Source organism: Numenius arquata, chromosome 7 (assembly GCF_964106895.1).
Source record: "Numenius arquata chromosome 7, bNumArq3.hap1.1, whole genome shotgun sequence".
In the NCBI taxonomy this organism is placed as follows: domain Eukaryota; kingdom Metazoa; phylum Chordata; class Aves; order Charadriiformes; family Scolopacidae; genus Numenius; species Numenius arquata.
In genome coordinates this window covers 18,919,928-18,946,520 of record NC_133582.1, presented here as the reverse complement: position 1 = coordinate 18,946,520, position 26,593 = coordinate 18,919,928, and the positions used below count along the sequence as shown (strand labels likewise).

The 26,593-nt window shown below is 39.6% G+C and overlaps 2 protein-coding genes across 3 annotated transcripts; one reads left to right on the top strand and one right to left on the bottom strand.

The window, feature by feature from the left end:
• The first annotated feature begins 629 nt into the window (after window positions 1-629).
• Window positions 630-6,427, top strand: FAM162B (family with sequence similarity 162 member B). The gene is made up of 4 exons (XM_074150889.1): window positions 630-820; window positions 1,224-1,335; window positions 4,400-4,508; window positions 4,716-6,427. Exons 1-4 carry the CDS (start codon window positions 703-705, stop codon window positions 4,812-4,814), a joined length of 438 nt encoding a protein of 145 aa, XP_074006990.1. The 5' UTR covers window positions 630-702; the 3' UTR covers window positions 4,815-6,427.
• Window positions 5,679-24,966, bottom strand: KPNA5 (karyopherin subunit alpha 5). Of its 2 annotated transcripts, XM_074150887.1 has the most exons (14): window positions 24,862-24,966; window positions 22,653-22,786; window positions 21,471-21,572; window positions 21,292-21,391; window positions 20,403-20,497; window positions 19,429-19,560; window positions 18,437-18,525; window positions 17,439-17,538; window positions 15,669-15,832; window positions 14,488-14,566; window positions 13,845-13,970; window positions 12,838-12,965; window positions 11,056-11,234; window positions 5,679-9,358 (listed from the first exon to the last, which is right to left on the bottom strand). In XM_074150887.1, the coding sequence occupies exons 1-14, from the start codon at window positions 24,863-24,865 to the stop codon at window positions 9,171-9,173; spliced, it is 1,620 nt and encodes a 539-aa protein (XP_074006988.1). In that variant the 5' UTR covers window positions 24,866-24,966; the 3' UTR covers window positions 5,679-9,170. The 2 variants fall into 2 exon arrangements, with proteins under 2 accessions (XP_074006988.1, XP_074006989.1); XM_074150888.1 differs by lacking the exon at window positions 24,862-24,966 and having other exon boundaries at window positions 21,486-21,572; window positions 22,653-22,781.
• Between the last annotated feature and the right edge of the window lie 1,627 nt (window positions 24,967-26,593).

Sequence of the window (26,593 nt, the reverse complement as noted above, 5' to 3'; positions counted from 1 at the left end):
GCAGTGATCCATCCCTGGGAGCGGGGCGTCCTCCGTTCATCCGCAGGCATCCGGCGCTGGCTGATGGATGTAGAACCCTCTGCTGTTCAGTGCATCAGACACAGTTCTGTTGAGACAGTGTTGCACTGGTATCGTGCTGGCATGGGCTGTTGCTTACTAATTATGTACTCTGTGCTGAATTTTCCGAAATATTTTTTTCAATGATACGTTTGTACTGGATTTGTCTATTTATTGATTTTTTAATAAAGGTTTACTGTGTCCAGGACGTAAAAGGGAAGAAAAAAAAAAAAAAGTTTTTCAACTGAAGTAAACAGAAAAGCGTGTGATGAGAATCGGTACATTTGAACCTTCTGAAAGGGGTAAAAGGACAGAAACAGGGATACGGGCAGGTCTGTGTTACGGGACTTGAGTCCGCCTCGCTGAAGCTGAGGTTCGCTGAAGCTGAACCACCGCGGCTCTTCCTTTAGTTGAATTTTGACTGGAACGTAGTGAAGTTCGGAGGCTAGAGATGCGCTGGGTGAGGCCGGAGGGCTCCGCAGGAGGACCGGCCCGCCCTCGCCGGCGCCACCGCCCCGCCTCGCCTCGCCTCCGGGCGCGGCTGGAGGGGCTCGGCGGGCGGTGCCGGGACAGGGACGGGGACCGAGACCGGGGCCGGGGCCGGGGCCGCTCCCGCGGAGGCAGAGGGTCGCGCCGCTCCTCGCCATGCTGCCGGCGCGCCTCCGCCCGGGACGGCTCCTGTCCGTCGGGCCGCTCCGCTTGCCCGCACCGCGGGGAGCCGCCGCCGGCGGGGAGCCCGCGCGGAGCCCGGCCACCCCCCGCGGTAAGGGGCTGCGGGGATGGGGCGGGAGGGGGTTGGCTTGGCGGCGGCAGCGCCTTGGGGCTGGAGGGGAGGTTTGGCGGCGGGAGGTGGGCTCGGAGCGGGGCTGGGTCCGCACAGCAGCCCGCGGGGGACACGGCGGCTCGGATGGTTCCAGGCGTGCTCCTGCCGGCTTGGGAACCCGCACCCGCAGGCTGCGGGGAGGGCGAACCGGACCCTCAGGGACACTCAGTGCTTGCGGGGGTGTTCAGGAGACTGCGTGGAGATAACTCTGCGTAGCGGAGAGCTGGAAGTTTAATCGCCAAGTTACTCTTCCAGCGACCAGGATGGGCAGGGATTTTCCCCTTCCTTCCTTACCAATCATTCATTGACTCTTGACGAAGTGGTTTTTTCCCTCATCTTTAAGCTGAGCAGGCTCACAAGGTGGTTGCAAGTTACAAACCTTCCAAGTTTGACAAAAAAATCCTCCTCTGGACTGGACGTTTTAAGACCGAAGAAGAGATTCCTCCGAGGATCCCGTAAGTGCGTGGCTCTTCTGAGGGGAACATGGAGGTGAAGGGAAAGTGGTGGTGTGATCCTGATCTAAAGCTTTTCCGCAGAGTTTGAACCAGTCAGTTTTTGAACACTGAAATCTTGGAAACAAATTAGAGGGCAAGGGAATTTCCTGTCCTGGTTAGAGGTTAAGAAGAAAAAATGTTCCATACTGGAGTCCCCAGAGCCTGGGATTAAGAACTGGATCCATCTGAGTAGATAGCCTCAGTTACATTTATATACTGGGTTGTTTATTTTGTTTATTCCTAATGTGCAATCAAAGAAGGATGTTTTTGGTAAACAATATTTTCTGTTTGTAGCTCCCAAAAACAGTTCTAAGGGAGCTGTCACTGTATGATTACATCCAACAAATTATGATTTATTATAGAATTTGAGGAAAAATAGAGAAAGAGGTTATGAGAGAAATATCCCCCACCAAGAAAAAACAAGTATTTGACGTAGCCTTAGCCTGCCATTCTTGTTGACCCACTGGACTACATGATCTTTGAAGGTCCCTTCGCACCCAAACCCATGATGATTCTGTGTTTCTCTGACTTCCTGAACGTTAGCATCCACCCCGGGAGTCAGTCGCTGATCACATCAAACCCTCCTAATGCCAATTGCTGCCTTTCTGAGGAAGTTCGATAGCATGTTAGATGTCTCTCTGCAGGACACTACTTTTTATCCTCACAGTGTGTCCCTGTCTGGGGTGGGACGTTGGGCGTAAGCAGCGTGGAGAGCTGTGCCATGCAACGGGTACGTCCTCTGCCTGCTCCTGTTGGCTCCTAACAGTGTCACCGGCATTTGTTGAGCTGGGCAGCAGCTTTCTAAAGGGTCCCATCTCTCTTGCACTGTGCTAGTGCCATCGTCTTCCCCTAGAGAAAGGTTCAGACAGGTCTCGGAAGCTCTGAAGTTTAAGTCATTGGGAGGCGTTTGTAAAGACAGAGATATTTGCCACTCCATCCACCTACAGGCACACGCATCCCTCGCTGCTGTGCAGTAGTTGGCCTGCCAAGTGCATGTCACCACTTTGGGCTTTCTGGGTGGGCAAAGTCTTTTTAGAACCGTAAGATTGTAAATGGTAATAAATGGTAATATATTAGAGGAAGTGAATAGCGAGACATCAAAGCTGAACTGTGTCACTGCTTTAACTTAAAAAAAAGAAAGGATTGCAAGATAGTGTTACCTGTGAACACAGTCTGGCTGCTGAGGATAGTTTGTACTAAGGGTGGAATCTGCAGTCCTTATTCAAGGTTGTTGGGTTGTTGTGGTTTGGTTTTGGGTTTTTGTTTTGTTTTGTTTGCTTTTGTTTGATTTTTTGGGGGTTTTTGTTTGTTTGTTTGTTTTTTAAACAGCTGTTACTGATTGCAGCAGAGGTTTACCCAGAGCCTTGATGAACGACTGAGTAGCAAAGGCCCTAATGTGCAATTAGGGAAGAACATAATCAGGTCTGTTCTCCTTAAAGCAGAGGCAGAAAGCAGGAAGAAAGTGAAAATCTGCTTCAGAAGAGTTTCAATTAGTGCATTGTGGAATATGATTAGGCTAATCAGCCAGACTAATAACATTTAGGGGTTTGCTTTTGTTGCTGCAAATGGATTAGTGGATTGATGGTTTTATCTGCTAGTCTGATGTGCGGTTTGTTTTAAAGATGATGTTTACCATTGTACAAAACAAAAGCAGTTACTTAGAACTGCAGGCAGTGTCAGCCATCGGCAAGAACCGTGGCGGATACAGCACACGTGTGTGTGTTGGAAGGAAGGGGGTAGTATGGCATGGCCGCTCCTCAGACCTCCCCTCTTCTGTTGCATCAAGCCTTGGAGAGCAGCACTGCAGCCCTCAGCCTTGGGACACGCTCCCAGGGGCACAACTTCCACTCTGAAAACTCCAGCTCTGCCCCATCCCACCACTCATCCTCCTTAAAGTGAGGCTAAAGGTGTTTGGGGGGGAAGAGATCATTACAAGATCTTTATTTACAATGTAAAATCAATTCTTTATGCAACTATCCTTTATAGATATATATGTATAAAAACATAACTGTATATTATGTGTATTTATAGTCTGTACCTTATGAATATATGTTTATACATATAAAGCATTCCCATGTGATTTATGAAAGGCAAATAAGTGTACAGCCAGCATTATAATGAAGATCTTAAAAACGGTATTCCCAAGTGTAACGCCTGACTCCAAGAACGACTGGGGTGAAGGTTTTGAGACAATTTCAGTGATAGGGAGATTCCCCATGCCGGTTCTCGTGGGCAGGCAGCCTGTTGCTGCTTCTGGGAGCAGAGGAGGGTGGGCACGGGCACGGGCGCGGAACCAGTGGAGCTTGCTGGGCCGTGCAGTGCCCCTCCGGCAGCAACGCAGGGCAGAAGTTTCAGTGCTTTTGCCTTCAATTACCAGCGAGAACAATCATGGCGATTGTTCTTGTGTAGGTGTGTGTTCCCGTAGCAGCGAGAAGGCTGACATCAGCTGCCCACTTTAAATAGAGCGCCTGCTTTTCTAGAAAAACTAAAAACTTGTAGCTGTATAAACTGTTTTAATCACCTATCCAAGCATGTAAAGTCCTCAGCCTACAGTATGCAGGATGCCATCTAAACGGCAATATGACAGCAATTAATTTGTAAAGTTAATTTTGAGTAAGAGGAACTCTCACCACCTTTGGTTGACAGTGCATATACTTCTCCATCTGTTTAAAATAGGTAAAACCCCTTCAATATCACTGTTTAAATAGAGGTTAAGGTAGGATTTCTGGTGTATTTACCCCAAGTATGTAATTGTGAGTATTTATTGCATGAGCCATTTTGAATTTTGTTTTTAGCTTAAAAAAAAATTAGCTTAAATTCATTAAACGTTGCTTTTCCACTGGAAACAGATGAGGGTCAGAAAATGCAAAGTTCTTGGGTGGTACACAAACCAGTCATGGCAATCTGATGGCACTTCTTTTAGGAACCAATTCCCGTTTTATTTTTCAGTGGCGGCGTTACGTCTGCCAGGCTTTGAAGACGAGAGTAGTTTTGTAACGATCCAATTCGATAACTTTAATTGCAGGCCAGAGATGCTGGACAGGGCGAGGAACAAAGCTCGAGTTAAAGCTTGCTACATCATGATCGGCCTCTCCGTCGTTGCCTGTTTTGCAGTGATTGCCTCAGCCAAGAAGGTGAGCACAGCCACTGGCGAGCTAGCACGGAGCAGTCCTAAAAACCATGGAATTCTGCGAAAAGTAGACACACCTGAACAAGCCCTAGTTTTAACTAACCCGTGTTCCTGTCACCCCTGAGACCGGCTGTTCTGGGCACCGAGGGGGGGGGGTTCCCCAAGGTTATTCCCCCTGCTCTGCTCTTAACCAGACGTTTCACACCCTCAGGCTGCCGCGCGTCACGAGTCCCTGACGAGCTGGAACCTGGCAAAGAAGGCCAGGTGGCGCAAAGAGGCTGCGCTGGCGGCCGAGACGAAAACAAAGTAACTTCACAGGAAATGCCAAACTGTCCTCGCAGGAGCAAAATTAACTGATGCCGAGAGCGATTACTGAATTTCACCAATAAATGGGTAACTGTAGTATTGCAGAGACGGGAGCCGACAGGAGTAGTTACATGACCACAAAAAGAAAGGGAGGGTCTCTTCGACCAGAGAGATACTCAATGTACTGGTTGCATATAATTAAAATCAGTTAGAACGTTTTTGCATGTGATTAAAAGCAGTAATGAATTTCAAAGGAGGTGAGGTCGTTTCCTAAGAATGTCAGGTATGGGGGGAGCCAACTTTCTGCTATCTTAAAACCTTTCTTTCAGGCTTGACCTTGCGCTGTTGTACAGCTAGAAGTTCCTTACAGAAAAACTAGTTGACTTTTTCAATGAAAGGTTAAATACAACACAGACCAGGCACTAGCGAAGTCCAAGTATGGAAACTGCAAAAATAAGACTTAAGCAATTCACTTTTGCGATTCTACCCGAAGAACAAGCTGTACTCAGCTCAAATATTACAAGTCTTAAACAATGAGAAGGTTTGGAGAAGTGAGTTAAGGGGAAATGGTCTGATAACCCCACACATTCTCAAGGCCGTATAGACTTAACGGGAATTCCCGAAGAAGTGGTCAGTTCTGCAGGCAGTCAGGGCTGTGAAGATGATCCTACAAGTACATGTTTGGTCAGATAGTTGCAAAACATATTTAAAACCCGTAATTCTTCTGTCTGGTGACAGCGCATAGTTTTAGAGCGCACAAATCAGCCAGTTTGAATTCATTTGCCTCAATGCTGTATTCAAACTGGCATTTGTGTTCTCTAGTTTAAGCAGCAACACTTATTGAACCACTAAATAAATACAATAAACAACCGTAAAATAGGTTTTATTGTTTTCTGTATGGTATTTTGAGATTTAACATTCCATAATATTGCATACTACTCATATGTGTTCTGTTACAGTAACGGGCCTTTGGCCTGTATTTAAAGATGCACTATCGCTCCCTGAAGTTAGTACAGGCATTTGAGTTTCCATACATTATATGAAGATATTGTGCCATATGTAACTGAAATTTCTCATTCCAGATTTCGGTGAACTCTTGAGGTCACAGTTAAACTTCACATATCAATTGGCAGACCTATTACAAAAATCCTCAGTTGTACAATTTAATAAATTTAAACCGAGAACTAACCGTGGAGGAAAGACAATAGTGCATCTTTTTTTATTTTTAAAGACAGACCTGACAATAAATACTTTCCAGTTGCAAACTTGTTCTACAGCTAGCTTACTTCTGTGCCAACATTATTACTATTTTCCGATTGCTGCTAGCAACGGTGTTTAAAGCAAACACTAGAAAATTAAAAAGCTGTATGAACCAGTCCTCAGACAAAAGTGCAACGATGAAAAAATTAGATATGATTCAGTGTATCAAGAGTAGGGAACTGAAAAAAATCTTATGCTTTGCATAGTTGCATAGATTAGCTAGTTAGTATTCACATTTAAGCAGAACAAATGGTACCCGTTTAATTAAAACCAAAAGGACAAACCCCAAAAGCCCGTATTTTTAAACGGATTTTGTAACTGATGGGGCACTTCAGATTCCATTAAAATAACAAACTGAAAGAGATCTTCTTCTCTCAGTTACTTTTTTTTTTTGTCTCCACACTGGCAACACCATCATATTCATGGCCCTACCTGCAAATGACTACACCAGAGCTGACCTCAAGTCATCATCTCTGGGTTTATATTGTTCATTTACATGCTTTTAATAAAGTGTGATGTAAACCCAGTGATAAAACAGGAGAAGCGATTTTGCACGTTTATCCTTTAAAGAATTTTCATTATTACTTTTGAACGTTTTTAGGGTAAACCAAATGTTGAGTTTAAATATGACTTTCATTAGCTAAAGTCCATCAATTTTAGTTCCCTTTTAAACTGTTACATTTAAATGTATCAGAGGCATGAAATACAGTTCATCTAAATGCATAAAGTGCAGTCACTAACCGTTCATACATATAGAATATATTCACAAAACTGAAGACATTCTTTCAAAACAAATATAATACTTTAAACGTCCCCTCTTTTCTTCATTTTCAAGTCTTGTAATCAAGATTTTTTTAGAGTTCAGATTTGGTTTAAATTAGAGAGGCTTATAAATGCAGTTTTTACAGGGTTCTCCAAATAAAAAGCAGGCACAGCTGGTTGTGTTATCAAAACAAGGTTGTTAGAAACAATGGAATACCCTGTTACCTGAATAATTTTCTTACACTAGAACAACACTGAAATTCAGCATTTATAGTAATCCTGGTAGATTTCCATGATTGTTACCCTGTACATTGAACAGATGGAGTGGGTGGAGAAAGAAGGAAGGTCAGTGTATGAAAACCTAAAACTATGAGAGTAAAAAGGGCACAAATACAATCATCTAACATTATATGAAAATTTGGCAGCTGTACTCAATATTTATCACACTATTCAAAACTGTTGTGTACTGTAAAAATCTAGGTTTAAAGTGTCATTTGCTAAAATATCTTCATTACTCAGAGTCCATAAAGTAACAGCACTTCTATATACACTTCTTACACTTCGATCTCCTACTAAAAAGACTTCAAAAAGAGGTTTCTTCCCTCCCAGTTACATCTTAGTCAAAACTAAGACCATTAATCTTAGAAAATCCACTTCAAGTTCCACATTCAATTACAATATAGTATATATTGCTGTAACATCAAAGTGAAACATCTAAGAATCTTAACTTGCATGTAAAAAAAATTCTAAATATAAAATGGTACTGTAAATGATACCACCTTTAACCTGTTTTTTTTTCAGTGCATTAAAATATTGTTTAGTGACAAGCACAGTGCCATGGGATAAGTAATTTGTAGTTTAAATCGCAGCTTTTTATGAAGCATGAAATGCTCTCTTATGTCAAGGATTTCACTTAACCCAAGAGTTTGATGTTAATACATTAGTTACAGGTATTAAAAAATAATCATACTTCAGAGTACTTCTCCAAATGAGATATACTACTAACAAACCAGAAACACTACTTATATGCAATTCAAAGCAGAATATACATTTTTCTGTATTCAGAATTTTTAATGTAAATATTAGTATTCTATTTCTTTTAGTGTTTAACAGCAAACACTGTATATCATAGAGCCTAAATATTTAGATGACAATAACTTCTAGTTAGTTTTGGTGTCCACATACTTAATGCTATTTACAGTACAACAAACTTCTCCTTCAGCTGGAAAGGAGCGAGTCACCATTCATTCTTCACTGCAGTATTTCTATTGTTTTACCAAAAGAAAACTGAGTTAGTGAACTTAAAGAACAATTCAAGTGGCGGTAGCATATTTGGTCAAAAAAATAACACCTACTGTCTAAACTTTTAAGAAGCTACTGTACTAGAAAGGCAAACATTGCGATGTTTCTCAAACTTAAGTGGTGTTACCACAATTTTTGACAGGAGACAGCTGTAAACCATCTGCTTGGCGATTTGTGCAAATCACCATTCTCTGTCGTTCATCATCACAGCAGTCTTGTGGTAACTACAGCAACTGCTTCCGCTGTGAACTCTATTTGTGGCTGACTTCTAATGCCACTTAGCAGCTTGAATTTCAGAGCCAACATCAAGTGACCAGCAAGCTCTCTGCTGATTCCAATTTGAAAACCTCTGAAATAGTCCTCTTCCCACATAATTCAAAGAAAGCTTTTTCATATATTCAATACTATATTAGGTAATTAGCATTATATATGTTTATCTATTATGACTTTAAATATATTTTATAAATAAATTCCAACAGTGTGTTGTAAAGTAATGCGTAAAAGTTCCACAATTTAAATAAATATTTTTCACATTCCAATTCAGCTTCTTGCAAGCTCATCTTTATTTCATGCCTTAGTTCTGAAGCAATGGTTTTGCTTCAGTACAAGAGGTAGATTTGATAGAGACTGGGCAAGTCAAGCCTACTGCCAAAAATGCAACTGTCAGTAACTGTATTGCTGATATGCAGTTTGAGACTACATGAAAAACTCAGAACCACTACCTAAAACCCTACCAAGTCTTAGCTTAACAGCTCTTGTTAAATCACATTTAATGCTTTACTTTAGACATGATTACTCACAGTTGTTTTCTGTACATAAAAGATATTGAAAAACACAAATACAAAACAAAGAACAGTTGTATCTAACACAATATATAAAAGTGCATGAGCTGCTGCTTCACCTATTTCTGCAAAACATATTCAACTGTTTCCTCTAACTTTGGCCATAAAGAAAAGACCTCTGGGGAAAAAAACCAACCAACCAAACCAAAACCCTACAAGTGTTTACATATTATGCTTGTCTTCACTTCAATAGCTTACAGCTGAAACCCCTCCATTGGAGCCTCCTGCTGTTGAAACACAAACTGCTGCTGACTTTCATCCACCTGAGGAGCAATACTGGAGTCCTCTTCTTCGACACCAAAGTAATGTTCTATGAGTTCAAAAGCCTTTTGGTAGATCTCTTGGTTTTCATGCCTCTGAAGAAATTCAATTTTATCAAGTCCTAAATTCAAAACAAAACATTTTCAAAATCTAGTTGTTTAAATGAATGATGAATTCAAAGCAAAACAGCTTGTAGTACAGCAGTACTTCTTAGATAAAACAAATGCAAACCTGAATCATCTAATATTGTTGATACTTTTTTCCTAACCCATGTATTGCTAATCTTCATTTTCTGCAGCATTTTCTGCTGTCCAAACTAATTTTAAAACTCTGCTAAAAGAGTATCAATTAAACAAAGGAGGAGGAGGCTGTAGTATCTATGAAGAAATATGCTATGCCTACGAAGAAACTGAATCTGTATAGAATTCGGATAGCATAGAACTGGTTGTTGCAGCAATTTCCAATATCTCCAATTCTTTTTCTTTTACTCTTTCAGTCTTCCCCCACTCTAAATTCTATCCTCTATCATGGAGTATTCACTGGACAGAGTCTGTTATCATTTTTCAAATTTAATTTTAAGATTTGAAGATAACATCTTTCCGAAGTCTTATTCATTTGCAAGTGAGAGGACATAACCTCTGCTCTGCTGGCAGAATTACATGCTTGGCAGTCAGTTGATTCATAACTCTTCCTTAGCTATTTAAGCTAACTCAGTTTTCACTTAAGTTGGACTAGGAAGAGCTCACGAACCCTTCTGTGACTGCAAAGGCCAAAAGCGATGAGGGTGATATAATTAGCTGTTTCCCCTGCTTACACTCTACAGCTTCACCAGCCTACAGTTTTTGTTAAAAGAAAAAAAGAACCAAGACATTTAGTTGAAATTATGAAAGGACTCAAAATCTGGAACAGAATAAATTCCATTAAAGTATTCAGTACTTATTCCTCTTATACATTAGATTGCAAAGTAAATTCTCCAAGTACGTACTCGATTTTAGGAATGAAAATCTGTAACACGGAACTCAGATTTAAAGGCTGCTTCACAGAAAAGTCAGTACCATCTATTCAGATATAATGTGGTCAAGTAGAACTGTTATTAGCAGTTTCTGAAACACAAATGTCTGCCAATTTTGTCAGAGCTACAAAAAGATAACCTTCCACAGATAACACCATATTCATTATAAGCCAGTTTTAACATTAACTTTGTTAAATCAAAAGCATTTAGTCCGGAAATTCCACAAATAATCATTTTTTTTGATACTCTGCCTTGAAAATGTGGTTTAATTCAACAACTCTTAAGAGAAGAAACAGAACAAAACACTTTCACAAATTTAAGTTCAAACGTATTCAATGTTATGATCTGAAGTTGATTTTGCTATTACAGCTATTTACTATGCTAAAAAGTGATCTGACTTTGGGAGTAAGTAAAACAAACTCTGATCTGGCATCCCTATTGGCAATGAAACTGTACCAGACAGGACTATATAATAAAGTAATAAAATTGTATTTAGGATTGGCTGAGAAACTTATGCAAACCACGGCTCCAACAGACTAGGACGTTTGTGTGTTAAGTATTTCTGAGAATGTTTTTCTAGAGGGATATTTCCTAAACTGACCAGACAAACATCCACAGGTTTTCTGCATTTAACCAGTTTCCCCACAATGTTACATTACTTAATTTATGCTACTGTAATGTCCACTTATGCTCAAAGTAATTATTAAACGTACCTACACATTTCAAAACGGTTCACTATGGCTTTGTTTTGACAGCCTGAAATAAGGAAGTTCAGTTATGTAGCTTTACAAGAAGTAATTTCTTACCATATGCTTCCTCTATAAGGGCGCAATAAGGATTAATGCCCATTCCATTTTGCTTAGACTCTTGCTCTCCAAGACGCAGAATATTTTCAAGTCCATTTAGAGCCACCTGTACTATTTTTGAATCCATCACAGTCAGGAGGTCACAAAAAGGCTTGGTACAACCTAGTGCTACCAAATACCTTCATAAGAGCAGAAAAACAGAAGGGGGTGGGGGGAGGAAAGAAGGACTGATAATCCACCACATTTATTCTGACGTGCCAGTCTATGACTATTGGTCCTTAATTTTACTAAAAAGAAGTGGATGAAACAGAAAAATTTCTAAAACATGCAACAACACAAAGATAAGCTTAATCTGAAATTGAACAAATACTCTAATTATCCTAATGAGAAAATTTAACATGCATATTCCTAAATGGAGTGTGGAATCTGCAGTTTTTTGAACTCCTTTTCATTTGTGATCTTCAGATTGGGTTTAATTGAACGTAAGAGAAAAGGTTAGTTTTAGCAGTAAGTTCTTTTCTCAGGCATTTGAAATTTTGAAGCAAGAACATCGAGCAAACATGTTAGAAACAGGTAAGAACATTGGACACAGCACTGTGTTAACACAGTCCACACTAGTAGTCCATTAGATATTAGCATTAGCTACTATAAAGGGAGGGACATAATTGTAAATATAAAAAAATACTGGGATTCCAAGTATCCTATTCTTTTTTCCAATTTTACACCAAATTGTGTATGAACTTTTGGAAGTCAGAACCCGTGTCCTTGTCTCTAGCATGTAAGTAAAATGAAGACAGTAATGTTTGCCTGCATCAAAAGGTTGCTTAAATATAGTTTATTTAGTGGTTTTAAATTATCCTGCAGTTAGACAGCAGTGCCTTGAGGACATTAAAGGGCTAAAACTAAACACAGATAATATATCGTATTTTGTGACAAGAAGCTACTTTTATCCTATTACATGCACATTTACTATCCTGAATCAAAAATTTAAAATATGCTAGATTTTAAGATGTTATGTTATGCAAGCAATCAAAATAATAGCAAAAACCTCACCAAAACACCTTCCTTACCTCTGATAACATTTAGTGATTCTAAGAAAATCAGGATTGTTCACATTTTAAATACATAAGCTTGCACTTACTGCAATAGATCTCCGAAATGCACTGGAAGAGTTATCACATCACTTTCAGTTCTGGCTTCCAAGTAATGTGCTGTCATTTATCCATTTATCAACTACTGATTCAAACTGATCACTACGCTGATAGTATTCAGAGAAACTGGGGAGTATTTTATTCTAGTCATTCAAGAAGTCCAATCTTTGCAGCACATAAATAGCTGCTGACAGTAAAATTTTAATCAAATTAAATTTTGAAAAAGCTTAGATATTCCCAAAGTCACTCCACAAAAAATAAAATTTCATTGCACAAGTTTTCTAAACAACTCTCCCAAAGTTTTCCATTTTTTAAACACTGAAGCTGTTCATTAACTGCTCCAAGTGTGTTTGACAATATAGTATCAACTCTGGAAGATAACCCTGTGAATGCTTTTGGTGTAACACCATGAAAAAACCAATGTTGGTCCATTTATTATTAAATCTACTGCATGTATTTCACTGATTTTTTCTGAACTTCTGTATGTTTTTACAGACAGTTTCAAGACATTACAGATGTGTTTTGGGGTTTTGTTGCTATGTTTGTCAAGATTCAAATGCAGAAATAAAAATGCATTAGAGAAGACAGAATAGAAGATAGGCAGAGAAATTAGTAATGCATACAAACTTACCTAATCTGCTCAGGGGTTCCTCCTGATGTTGCATTAGTTATAGCCCATGCTGCTTCTTTTCTGGTGCGAAATTCAGCTTTTTGAAGAATTTCAATCAATATTGGAAAAATATTTGCATCTATAACAGCCTAAGAGATTAAATTGTAATATTTTACGACCATTAATAAAGATTTAGTATACACAAAGAACATTAATACCCTTCACCACAACACTCAGTGATGCCTCGATATCAAAGCAAACAATGTTTTGTTCGAAGCCACCACATTAACTAGAAACGCTAAACTGAACTATTCCAACATTGCACTGCAGCAGCCATCAGAATATCATCTTTTTTGATTTCTCTGTCTCTGGTGGACAGAATACTGCTTACTGGACAGGCCCATTTAATAATCATATGACATAAGCACTAAACCAGAGTTTTTGAACTGGAGATGAAGCCTCAGAACAAAACTTCATTTTGTCCATTTTATTCAGGTTTGTAGTCTCCATGGAAAGATTATGTCTATAATCGGAGACTTATTATATACTTTAAATGACATAGAGAAGTAACATTTTCATCTTTGATTGGAGGGGGAGGGAATCATATTGAAACACATACTCTGATTCAGAATTCTCATTTTTATCAACCAGAACCTTTTTTAGGTAACTCCAGACACCTAGTCAAGATTTAGTAGTTCACACAAGAATACAACTCAGTATTGATGACATCATGCAGGTTTTTTATCCAAGCAAAATGTTCCAACATTTGCAAATCAGTAAAGTTAGTCCACTGGACTAATCTGTGCGAGGCATTTTGTTTCAACTTTTGGAAAAGAAAAATTGCTTATTACTTTAACACGTATATTATAATGCAAAACAAAATGACAAAAGAATATACCAGTAGAGGATGCTCCCACAGGGAAAAATAACAACCCTTGATGTTGACTTATTTCTCCTTGTGATGGAAAAAGGAGTGAACTAGTAAAATGAAAACAAACCCAACCAAGTAACAAATACACAGGCTTTACCTGAATCTGAGCTCTGTTTCCTGCAGTAATATTAGAAACCGTCCAGCATGCTTCTTTTCGAATAGATTCCTTGGGACTACTGAGCAAGTGCAAGAGACAGGGTAATGCAGAGCAGTTTAGAATCACCTAAAATAATTTGAGAATTGAAAATTGGGTTGTACAATATACACACACACATATATATATAGGCTTGTGCAATATACATATATATGTAAAAGCACTTTACAGATGACTTCAAATGAAGATTTTGCAACACATTTGTATTACACAGAATTTCATAGATAACATCCTGCAAAACTAGTGTTCAATGCTGTACTGTGTGAACAGGCAAACAAACAACTGGAAAGAATCTGCCTTCAGTTAAGTTCAGACCAGAAGACCAACAACAGCAAGACTAAATAAGGCTGCTTAAGGCAAGAAACTGAATAACTGGTAATAACTGAGACAAGACAAATTAGACTCGAATTAATTTAACAACTTAATTTAACAATTTTATTGTTAATTTGTCAAATTAACAATTCAGATTTGTACAGAGCCTCTTTCACTGATCTATGCAGGTACCTGTACTGGGTATGTATTTTGTCACAATTTTTTACAGAATTCTGTCCTGCCAATTCATTTTTCTTAAATCAAGTAGTCTTACCTGTGTTTGGATATCATCACCAGTCACAATATTTCCAACTGCTCTTAATGCAGGGGATACCACCTTGTAATCATTATGCCTGGAGAACAATATTAAATGGGTTGATATTACCAAATGCTAAAGTGTAATTTTGCATTTTCAGTGAACTATGCTTTACTTCAGCTGTTAAATTTTTAGTTATAGAAAACACTGCATTACTTCTTATACTTTCCCCCTATTTAGCTATATTTGACAAATGCAAGCCCACAGTTGAACTGCTGATTCAAGGAAAGGGCATCTCTATAGAACAACACAACTTAGAGCAATCTATCTGTCCAGCAGGTTCATTTCACCCAGCTCAAGTATTATTGAATACAACACTGGAACCTGCACCATTAAACAGCTGCAGGAACAAAAGGGGTGTTATTAGCTGTATATAAAATACAGCAGTCCTGCTTTGTAAGTGAACTTCTGCCTTTTGTAAGTCAATAACCCTAGAAGCCAGTACATGAAACTGATATTCCGATATTCACTGCCTGAGGTATAAGGGAAAGAAGTCTACTTGGTTGTCCTGAAACCTTCTATGAAAGATAAAGCAACCTCACCCTCTCCTGACAGCTATACAAATAAACTTTTCACAGGGAACTGTGCTGAGCTGTCAGCACTGGGAACTTCTATCCCTGACCTACTCTGCAGTCCCCATGTGAACACAGGGATTAGTCTCTCTTTCCAGGAAAATAACAAACCATAAACAAAATATACTCAAACAGTTCAAAAGTAGCACAAGTCTGTCTCTGGACTTTGCGAGCCCAAGAACTGTCTGTATTGCACCTACATCTCCTAGAAAGCAAGAAAACAAAATACAACAGTGAAATAAAAAAAAAAAAAAAAAGCTGAGAAATTAATTACAATTCAAGCTTGGTTTTCAGTCTTCACCTTTCTATTCCTCCATGTAAATTAAATCCTACATTAAATTTAAAAAAATATAAAGGAATATTTTAGAGAAGATTTTTTTTTAAACTGTCAATCTCAGGAAAAATCCCAGAAGACAAGCAACGTAGCAAGTAACTTAAGAGGTTTCAGACATCTTCATCACTTCTCACAAAATAAATTTAGACTTGAGGTGAGAAAAAACAAATCAATTTGAATTCATGAATATTAGGAGTACTGCAAGACACCCATTTGGTGAAGAGAAGACTTACATAAGCAGCTCTACCAATCTTCGACACACTCCAGAATCAATAACAGCTTGAATTTTATCATTGGGACCATCTGAAAGGTAAGAGAGGGCCCAGCAAGCATCTGCTAATACATCCGGGTCACTGCTAAATAACAGTCTTGATAAAACATTTAAGCAAGGAGCAACCTAGGTTAAAGAAAAATATTGCATAAAATTAGGTGATTCATTTTTTTCAAGTTTCAGAGAACATTCTGCAAAGGCATAAAGGTGCAAAACTATTTACTGTCAAAGCACATGAGCTCGTTAATGAATCAGGACCTAGCTAGAACACTTCCTGATCAAAGTAGATATCCAAGTCAAAGTGGCAAATTGGATCTTTGTTTAAAGATATTATATTAGATATTTAATTGTTCAGCTTGAACAAAAACCATCTGCTTTTACAGGTAACCAGATGACCAGGAATTCCCAATGCTTTTTCTTATTACTCAGGGAACATAATTTCACAGTAACATTTTTCACATGACTGTAGGAGTACTGATGGTTATTTGTAATAACCGATTTACAATTGCTTTACACAAAGACACTCAGTGTAATTCCCCAAGGACCCAACATTCACTGAACCAAATCAAACAAGCAATGGCTGACTTTAGTTCTCACTGTAACTGTAGCCTCTGGCCTTAATTTCCTACAAGTTTCACACATACAGAGCCAAATGAACCAGACCATCTTAACATCACTTGAAACCTGACAGGTTTCAGCTGTACAGCTTGGGAATTTCATATTCTTTATAGAACTTAATTCTTTATCTTGCATCACTTACGAATTTCAGCCTCCTTTATGTGTCCAACTGGTGCTATTGCAAAAAGCAAAAAGCAAAGGAGCTATTCTTATTTGCAGCTGCCTACAGGACATCCTTTTCCACTGAAGGTAGAAGTGTTTAAGCAGCAAAAAATCTTGCTGTTCTTTTACTATCAGAACAAAACACTACTGAAGGATATAACTTAGGCAGAGCAACTGTGAGGTGATTAACTGACATCAGAAATCCCCCCTTTTTGTTAATATTTCTCCAAGAATTATTAATTAGCAATGACAGTAACTACTATTCCATGAGGTAAGCTTCAAGACACATAAATTCTCTCCAGATTACCTTTAATGTTCATTTAACCCCAGTCTCCTTTACCAGACTATCCAATGTTCAGTTCCATATTTTAATGTCATTAAACTTACCAAAAATAAGGAGTTAATACTCCTACTAGCCTCTACAGTCTCACTGTCATTATAACCACACACTGGAGAGAGGAAGAAGTGAAGGGGAGAGCGTACAGGCATACCACATCTGTCATCATAGTCTGATTTAACTGCATCTGACAGCAGAAAACTCCAAATTTTATTCTTGCAGCATGCACTTGCAATCATAAAATAAAAGTTAAAAAATAATAATTTAAAAAAGCTTCAATCATAACTCATACCCTCTAAAGCAGATCCGAAGAAAATAGTCCCAGGGGATTTAGTGCTAAATGTATTATTTGCCCATCATCTCATACCACTGAATGACTATTTGCATCTGATTAACTACAATTTCAGGTTTTTAATTTTATTGCTGATAAGTGTCAAAGTAGATGATTTGTGCAGATTCAACAGATGGACAAGACAAAACAGATGGACAATGTGATTACATTAAAAAGATAGACTTAATTTATCTCCAGATTCAAAGATTCTATGTGTTATAACATATTGCAAACTTAAGTCATCTTCAGCTTTCTGATTTCTCAAAATGACTACTTTATTATACCTTACTGAAGTCTGGAGGTGGGTTCTTTCCTCTACAGAGATTCGAGAGAGCCCAAACTGCATTTCTAGTTGTTGTAAGACGATTTGAATTGGTTAACAGTCTGTCAAAGAGAGACAACAATTAAAAAAATAATTTCTTATTTAAAAGCTAAGTCTTTTTATGCCTACTATTACCAACAGTACCTCAAATCAGGAAAAGAAATCCTATCACTGGGCACTAGTTCCAATTTATTGCTCTTTATAGTTTACATGCTGCAAATATTTTCTTAGAATCAACTGAATCTGAATAGATTTTCGCTGAATACAAAAGATTCAACATCTGAAAAATCAGGTTTACTTTCAGATACATACCAAAATGTCTAAAACTGTTCATCTTTTAAATCCTTGAGAAAGGCAATCGCATTCTACTCTATTATTTTAAGCTATTTCACAAACATTTTAAATCATTGTAAATTTTTTCCCTTTGATGAAGGTACCTTACACCCTATTGGAAGCATATAGTAAATGCAGGAATGATATTCCTACTGAAGAGAAATCTTTTGGTGGAACACAGGTCATATAACAACTACTCTGCCAGGTCATCTCAACAAGCAAACGGATGGATAGCAAGACTGGAGCTTGGAGCTACTTGACAAAGGTGGGGAAACCAGTCTACTGTCCAGCCAGCTGGAATCGCACAACTCTAAGTGTGAATTAAACCATCTCTACCACCCTATATATCCAGAACTCTGGCAACAGAGTTCTGCACAATAGAGAAACTTCATACCTGTGAAGTAATACTGCTTTCCTTTTGCAAACATTGGAAAACTTACAGTCATGGATTAATTAAAGATATGCATGAAGCTCAGGTAATCCAAAACATTAGGTTCACAGCAATAAAAAAAGAAACATTCTCAATTTAGCAAAAAGCTTATATTCTTTTCAAATAAATTTTAAATTGAAGTTTACAGTTGTGTACACCAGTACACTGTAGTTATAGTATTAATTTGCAATACTTACTCCAAGAGGGGTGGTAATATTCCACAGTTTAAAACGAAGTCTCTGCATTCTGCATTATCACCAGCAATGTTACCAAGAGCCCACACTGCCTTTAAAAGCAAAGCATCCAAGTGAATTTACACAGCCTTGCAAATCAACTTTAACAGATCATCTACACATTTTTTACAGCAAATATTATGCAATTAAAAAAAACCGGAGTATCATTCAAACATAGTATTTCAAAAGACTACTTGTTTCTATATTGCATTTTTTGTGAACTCACACAAAGTCAATTAGCTACACTTGACGTCATCCTTTCAAGGAAAGAAAGTCTTCGGTTATGAAAATATGTTGATTCATATGCTTTTCAATAAAAAAAATTCACATACTTTTTTCAATAGTTACATTTGCTCACTATGTGTAACAGGTTTCATAAAACTGGCTCAAAGTTGCAAAACACGTATGAGGAATAAAAAACTTAAATCATGAGCTTTCACTATACAAACTTTCAAGTATGCTAAATAAAAGGCAGTAAATTACAGCCTCTCAAACATAAACAAAAAAACCCCAAACCAAATAAAAAAAACAAACCCTGAAGTTCAGGAAAATGTTACTGAAGATTGTAACATACTAAGATGGAAGAGCACAAGGATATAGGAAATAAAGCTGCAAGATAACTTTGGGGAAAAAACACATTTTTTTCTACTATATTATTTCTATTATGGTGTTTTAATTCCTGTCCACCTGTAAATGCCACAACAGAAATGAGATGCTTTCTTCAAATTACTCAATAACATGAAACAAAAAGCAGGTTCAAACCAGCCTGAAAGAATCAGAGGAAAAAAACATGATGGAAAAAAAATACACTGAAGGTAAATTTTAATCTTCCTGGAGCCAGATCAATGGGCTAGTAGGCAAATAGGGCTCAAAACCTCTCTAGCCACACACCCCCCAAAAAAGACATTCACAGATGAATTTCAAATAGTTATAAAACACCTCAAGAAAACTGTTACCTGCTCCTGTACATCTTCATGTTCTGAACTAAGCAACTTAATAAAAATCGGTACAGCTCCAGTTTCAATTACAACTTTGGTGTGTAGAAAAGTTCCAGATGCTATGTTTGTCAAAGCCCAAGCTGCTTCAAACTATTAAGAAGCACAAAAAAGAACAAGTTAAACCACTCAGTAGTAAAACTTAAATTCAAGAAATACAGTTTAACATGAGAGTTGCAGCGGTTAATTTTTCATTTTTTTTTTTCCTTTCCACTGAAATGTAATTATTACTACTATTGTACTTTCTATACAATGAAATCATTATTGACAAAATCTCCATTTAATAAGAATCTTCACTATGTGAAATATTTTTAGGTTTTTGCTTGCAGCACTAGCCATAAGGAAGATTTCAAATCTCTATTAACTAGTACAAATAAATCCCTTCTGTTTACTCTATACTAACTTAATTCTTCTAGTATGAATGTACACGAGGCCTAAGTGCCATTCCATGGGCTACCACAAGTAGACGGAACTGGTTACTCCTATCATTATATTTTTTTTCAAAAATTTTCTAAAAGGATTTCATACAAGCCTTTCAGTTTCTTATATTTTTTTATTCTTTTCTAAGATTTCAACTAAAAAGTACTACAATATACTCAACACAAACAAAACAGGTTCTGCTCACACATCAGTGCTGATGATGTTAACATATCACCCTGGAAACCCTCTTGAACATGTTCTGCTTTCAACACCCAAGTATGTGACCAGCTGAACACATAACCCTAAAGACTACTACGAAATTCACAACAGTCAAGTCACAATTTCATTGGTGGTAACTAAACTGCCAACTAAAATTTACAGCTTCGGTGGTTAAAAATTATTTAATTTGATTATATATACACATAAAGAAAAAAAAAAAAAATCACATGCTTTCCAAAAAGCTCTTTTGAGCGTTTCTAATCCCATTCCAAACTCCCAATCAGTACCAAACTCACTTGCAGAGTGTAATTCTCATTCCTCTCTAGAAATTTCACAAATCTCTGTACTACGCCTGGTTTTTGTATGACCTCATCTATAGGTGGATTAGGCTCTGGGGAATAAAAACAAACATATTTGTGTAAGTCTAACATAAAAGACCAAATAAAATGCTTTTTCAGTATGACACAAAACATGGATATGATTCTCAATTCTTAGAATAATTTTTACCATTCAGTCATTTTAACATCAAACAAAGGAGCTAAACTTTTGACTTTAGAAGGCTGCAGGATCATCTCCATAAAGTGCAACAATTTAGTAAACACCCTATTATATATAATAATAGTAGCATATGCTATTACCCATTGGCATGTTAGTAACACATTACAAAACACTATTCCCTCAATCGGTAGTTCAAGTCAGTGGAAGAGCAATTATGATTAGATACTATTTTAAATAAGCAAGTATACCTTTGCCTATCATGTTATACAAGTACTGGCATTAATTTAAGACTGTATTTCCCACAGTTTCAACAAAGCCAAATTACAAACGTTCTCTAGCAGCCATATAATTTTTCTCCCCTCAAATACAGAACGAGAACCAGAAAATGAATCACTGCAACAAGTACTGTAAGTCATGTTAGTGTGCAGTTAGTTACCGCCCTGGACACTTCCATCAAAATATCCTTGCTTTTGTTACTTTGTCTGAAAGAATTAACATTAGAATAATGAAGCTTTCTGTATTTAGCCATTAGGTCGGAAGAGATTTGGCACGATTTCTCTATAAACAGAAATAGAAGTTTCAGCAAGCTCTATTTTAAAGTAAAACAATACTAAAGGTTAACTGACTCTCACTAAAATTCATAACAACACGGAATGGAAAAAAAAAAATCAGGTAATGTTTATGTACCTTTAGATAGCAATTTTCTGAATTTCTGAGTTGCTGTGAGTTGCTGATCAGGATCATCCGAGAAAATCATCTGCACCATATCTACCGTAATAACTTCTTCCTAAAAACGAAAGAAGGATTTCTTACGTCTAGTACTATGCACATTAATAGATAACATTCTAAACACTCTCAGGTATTACCTCTGGAATAGGTACAGTAGAGCTGACATCAGGATCCTGAATTGGACTTTCTACCATAGATTCTTCATTTCCTGGTAGAGAAACATTTCGGCGTTTAAACAGCTAAACAAAGAAGAAAATTTTGGAAGACATTAGAACTTACAATAGAGTGGGTACTGATGACATACACTTGAAGAAATGCTTTCACCAATACTAGTCAAAGCATTTTAACTACTCGCCTTCCTATTCATCCATGCAAATAGAATTCTACATGAAAGTTTTAAGAACGTAAAGAAGAAAAAAACTACTATATCACTCATTATTTTCATAATTTATCTAGGGAGTATTTACTACAAAATAAACAAACAAAACTTTCAGCGGGAACTGCAGTGCAGTTATCCATTCACAGGTTGCTCCAGCATCATACTACTTTTTACTCTTCTTACCTCTCTGGCCCAACTAATTTAAATTCTTTTTCCATGCAGTAGCACTACTTTCCCAGAAGGGTAAGCACTCCCACCTCAGAGAAGACTGTAAATTAGCATCTGGAACACTCTCTAGGGTGTGGGAGACAAATTCAGCCGCTTTGGACCAAGCAGAAAAACAAAACACATTCCTTACTTTCCTGGCAAGAAACTACTAAACATTTTGGGAAAAGGAACTACCACAAACCATGCAATTACACAATGCTCCACGTACTGTGACCACTAAAAATTCAATTAACTGAAAATGTTATATACAATAGTTCACGGATCACTAAGTGGTAGCCACTTTACTAAGTTACTGTAGAAAAGCTCTTGGACAATTTGAAGTATGGCTTCAAAGATGAAAATAATCCTTCTCCCTTCTAGCAGAACAACTTTGGCTTAAACTCTGGAAGAGAATGCACGGTTTCCAATTCTTATGAGAAATAAGGCTATCCTTTCAGCCCAGTCTTACATGTTTAAACCTAGACTAAAGATTAAACTTAAGACACCCTTTTCTCCTCTCTGTGCCCTAGTGACTTAAAAGTGCTTCTGTTCACTTTTTTATGATCCTATCAAGAGATGCCTGGTGCTCCCCAATCTCTCCCCCAAGGTTGCACAGAAAACAGACATTCAACCTGGTGCTCTGGATTCTGCTCCACAGGAGGACTCTGCTCAAGTCTTTTCACACATCTGAATTTAGCTTCACAAGGACTTAACAGCTCACCAAGATACTGACCTGTTCTTCCCTTTTCTGTTTCCGAAGCTGGATTCCTTCCTCCTCTCTTCGTCTGCGCATTTCTTGCGGATTAAGTGCATTATTCTTGTAGCTTTTCATTCGGAAATTATCTTTACCCGGGCTTGCCATGTCGTCTTTTAAAAAAAGAAAAATTACTCCAGAAGGTCAAACCTTGCAAGGCAAACCTGCCATCTCTTGTACTACAAAGGTAGCAGCTATATATTCCTGTACTAACAGTTCATCTCAGGGATCAGATACTTCATTAAAGGGCATAAGCTACTACAAAAAGAAACCATGGGTCTTATAAGCAAGCTGAGAAACAAAAAGCAAATCCATTATGTTGTTAAATTTTGATTCTGTCAGCAAGTAAAGGAATTTGCTTCCTCCTCTCATAAAGTAGACATTAAACATATAAAAGAATGAGGACAAATCCGAGAAGAAAACCTGTGCTAACTACTGTTTAGTTTAATATCTTACTGCATTGGTTATTTTTTTTAAGATGCCTATCTCGCAAATATAACATAGGATCTAAAGGTTATGCTGCATTTCTTTCTAAACTGTATGCAGAAAAAACTGCAGAAAAACAAATTAAGGGTCAGTAGCACCCATGCAGACATACTCTTTTCCATTTTAAACTAACAAAATAACTGATTCATTCTAATTAACAGATCTTTTGATGGATTAGAGAATTAAAATCTGACTGTCATTTCAGGCATACCAGTTGTGAAAAGATAAAAGTGATAAACATGATTCTGTCACTGAAATGATCAAACTGACTGATAAAGATTGTTAAGAGCATGGTGCTACTTTTTAAAGCTAGAACTGTAGCCTTCATCTGAGAAATAACTGTCAAAAATATGATTTAAGACTCTACATGAACTGTCACTTGTCCAGAATTCTTCCACAACAAGAAAACATCTGAACTACAGCTCTTGAGCTGTGCATAATTCTCTATCAACTTCCATGCTGAGGCTATTTTTTTTAAAATTTTTTTTTTATATATCAACAATACCAAGGACTGCTGAGCAATAAACACAAGCCATAAGAGAAAAACAGACTGCAGGCTTAGGCAGACATCAACAAGACACTCCAAGGACTCAGCAGCCTGTTTCACCCAAACACATTTGCTTCACAAGAGCCTTAGTAAACTACTGCTATGCTAAGCGTGCCACAGTCTAAAGCAATTTTCTAGTAATTGTCACATCACTTTTGATGTACAATTTAAGACCATTTTTCCAACACTACTGGCTTAACTACTCCTAGAACATCATCACTTCCTTAATCTTTCATGCCTTGCTAATTGAGTTGCGCCAATAACACTGTCAGGACAAGCAAGGAACCAAACAAAACAAGCGTGCACCCAAAGTAAGCCTGTTCAGGCCACCAGCTCTGTGAAGAGTTACAGAAACACAACGAGGAAGAAGCTCTCATCAAAACTGTTTCCAAAAAGAAAAGCTTATGAATTTATAGCTTCTTTCCCCCCCAACAAAGGTTTTAGTATAGACATCATAAGGGCAAAACCAAAAAGACTGGTAGTCCCTGATCTATTCAGGCTTCGAGACCTCTGCATTTACATCCAAGGAAACCTGCACTTCTGCTCTGCAGAACTACATGCGTTTTAACCCTAAATCCCTCCACCCACCCCATCCTGCATCTCACCCACTTGCTGTGCCTAGACTAAGACCTTTTCTACTCACAGTTCTTCTTCTCCCTGCCTACACAAGGCTCCCTAAACACCGCGCCGCTCGGTGCCACCGTCCCCTCCCCACCTGCCAGGGCCGGGGGCGGCCGGACGCTGCCCGCAAGCTTCGTACCGTCCAAGACCCTGGCGCAGGGCCGGGACAGCCCGCAAGTCCCCTTGTCTGAGAGGGCACCCGGGGTAACCACACGGAGGGACTACCGAAGCGCTCCACCCATGTCTCCTGAAAAACCCCCTCCATCGGCAGCAGGGCAGGGAAGCGGGAGGACGGCAGCCCTCCGGCTGGGGTGGAGAAACAGCGGGGGAAGACCCCGTCCCAGCACCGGCTTAGCGAGGACCGAGCTGCCGTGCGCAGCAACGCCCCGCTGCTGCCAGCCGCCCCCGAGCAGGCAAGAGACCGGCCTGCGCCGGGGGAGCCTCGCAGCACGGGGCGCCGCACCCCGCCCGGAGGGGAACACAGCCCCTCGTTGCCCCTACCCACTGACTTCTTAGCGTTCTCCCGGCTCTTACCCATCGATGCGGAAACGCTCGGCGCCCGCCGCCCTTCAAGCGGGGAAAACCTCGCTCCGCTCCGCCGCGGAGCGCGGCACCTGCAGCCGATTGCAATCCAAGATGGCGGCTGCCGCCCCGCCGCGCGCCGCACTGGCCGGGCCCCTCCGTTCCCAGCAGGCTCTGCGTGCGCAGGCACCCGCCCAGGGCCAGGAAACGACACTTCCCAGCAGGCAGCGCTGACGCATTGCGACGTGACGTGACGTCACGCGACGCGACGCGTGAGCACCGGTGGGGGCGACCGTCGGGCGGTAGCGCGACAGTTTCGTTTCCCGGGGAAGGCGGGTGGCGGAGGCGGCGCCATGTTGGTGTGTGAGGCCTGCGGGCAGGCGCTCTCTTCAGAGCCGGCGGTGGCGGCGCAGCGGCCCCTGCAGCTGGGACGCCAGCCTCGCTGCGACGAGGTGCGGCGGCACGTCGAGGCGGCCCACCCGGAGGCGGGGCCGGCGGGCGCCCGCCGCCCCGAGCCGGCCGAGGGGCTGCCCCGGTGCCCCCTGTGCGGGGAGGCGGCGGGGCAGGAGCTGGAGGCGCACGTCTGGGCGCGGCACGGGCAGCTCCTGGGCGCCCCGGGCGGAGGTGAGTGGGGAGCGGGGATGTCGCGGCCGGACCCCGCCGAGGTTAGGGCTGGCCGGGGGGGGGGCCTTTGCCGGTGTGACAGGGACTGACCGCCCGGGGGTGGCTGCGCCGTGTGGTGTGTGCGGCGGGGATGCCCGGTCCGGGGGCAGTTTCATCCCTGAGAACGCAGGTGGAGAGCTCCGAGACCGCTGGTGGGTGCGAACCGGGGGCGGTGAGGGAAGACGGTAGAGGGAAGTCACTTGGAAGGGGACAGCGAGTGAAGACGTCGCTTGAAAAATCTTCTCCAGAGAAGAACTAAAAACACTAACGCAGAAATAACTTACTTGTATGCATGCCAATTTCTGTTTTAAAAGTAGTTGCATTAAAGGTGTTTTGGTTTTTTTATGTACATAGTGTGTTCCAGGAAGCTATATGTTTGCAGTGTTATGTAAAATGTTGCCGGTGAATTTGGATTATTACACCATTAAGTTTCTTTCCAGCCAGTCATGAACTTCTAGCTTGGGCAAATGCTTTCCAGAAACAAGTGCCGTGGCATATTAATTCATACGTTTTTTGAACCTAGGAAGGTGCAAGTAAAGTCTGGGGACTCAAAAGGAGGGCAGGAAAGGTGGAGTCAGGCTTTTCTCTGTGGTGCCCAGTGACAGGACAACAGGCAGTGGGTACAAATTGAAATACAGGAAATGCCATTTAAACATAGGAATGCTTTATTTATTATCGTGAGAGTGATCAAAACACTGGAAGGAGTACGTTGTCTGGGGAGCTTGTGGAGTGTCTGTCCTTGGACTTGTTCGAAAACTGATTGGAAAAGGCCCTATGTAACTTAACCTGTTCAACTTGACCCTGCTTTGAGGGACTAGATAATCTCCAGAAGTCACTTTGAACTTTACCTATTCCATATGGTACTCTTCAATAATAATACTAAAACTCCAGAAAGAATATTTATTTTAGGAGATGCAGGAAGACTAACAAAGTAAGAATGACAGCACATGTACTATTCTTTCTGCCCACCAACTGCTGTTATCACCCGAATATTACAGTTTTGTAAGCAAGCGTTCTTCTGTTAGAAGGACAGGTCTTTTCATTAATGGTTTAATATTTCAGACCAAATGTTTCTTAATAC

Bases quoted from the DNA above. Each gene is read 5' to 3' on its own strand.
- KPNA5 (XM_074150887.1), bottom strand. The intron at 20,498-21,291 runs GTACATAAACAT...TTTATTCCCCAG, and splicing joins CAGAAAATTGCTATCTAAAG to AGCCTAATCCACCTATAGAT. The intron at 19,561-20,402 runs GTGAGTTTGGTA...GCTTCTTAATAG, and splicing joins ATGAGAATTACACTCTGCAA to TTTGAAGCAGCTTGGGCTTT.
- FAM162B (XM_074150889.1), top strand. From the start codon at position 703: ATGCTGCCGGCGCGCCTCCGCCCGGGACGGCTCCTGTCCGTCGGGCCG. The intron at 821-1,223 runs GTAAGGGGCTGC...CTCATCTTTAAG, and splicing joins GAGCCCGGCCACCCCCCGCG to CTGAGCAGGCTCACAAGGTG. The intron at 1,336-4,399 runs GTAAGTGCGTGG...CTTTAATTGCAG, and splicing joins GAGATTCCTCCGAGGATCCC to GCCAGAGATGCTGGACAGGG.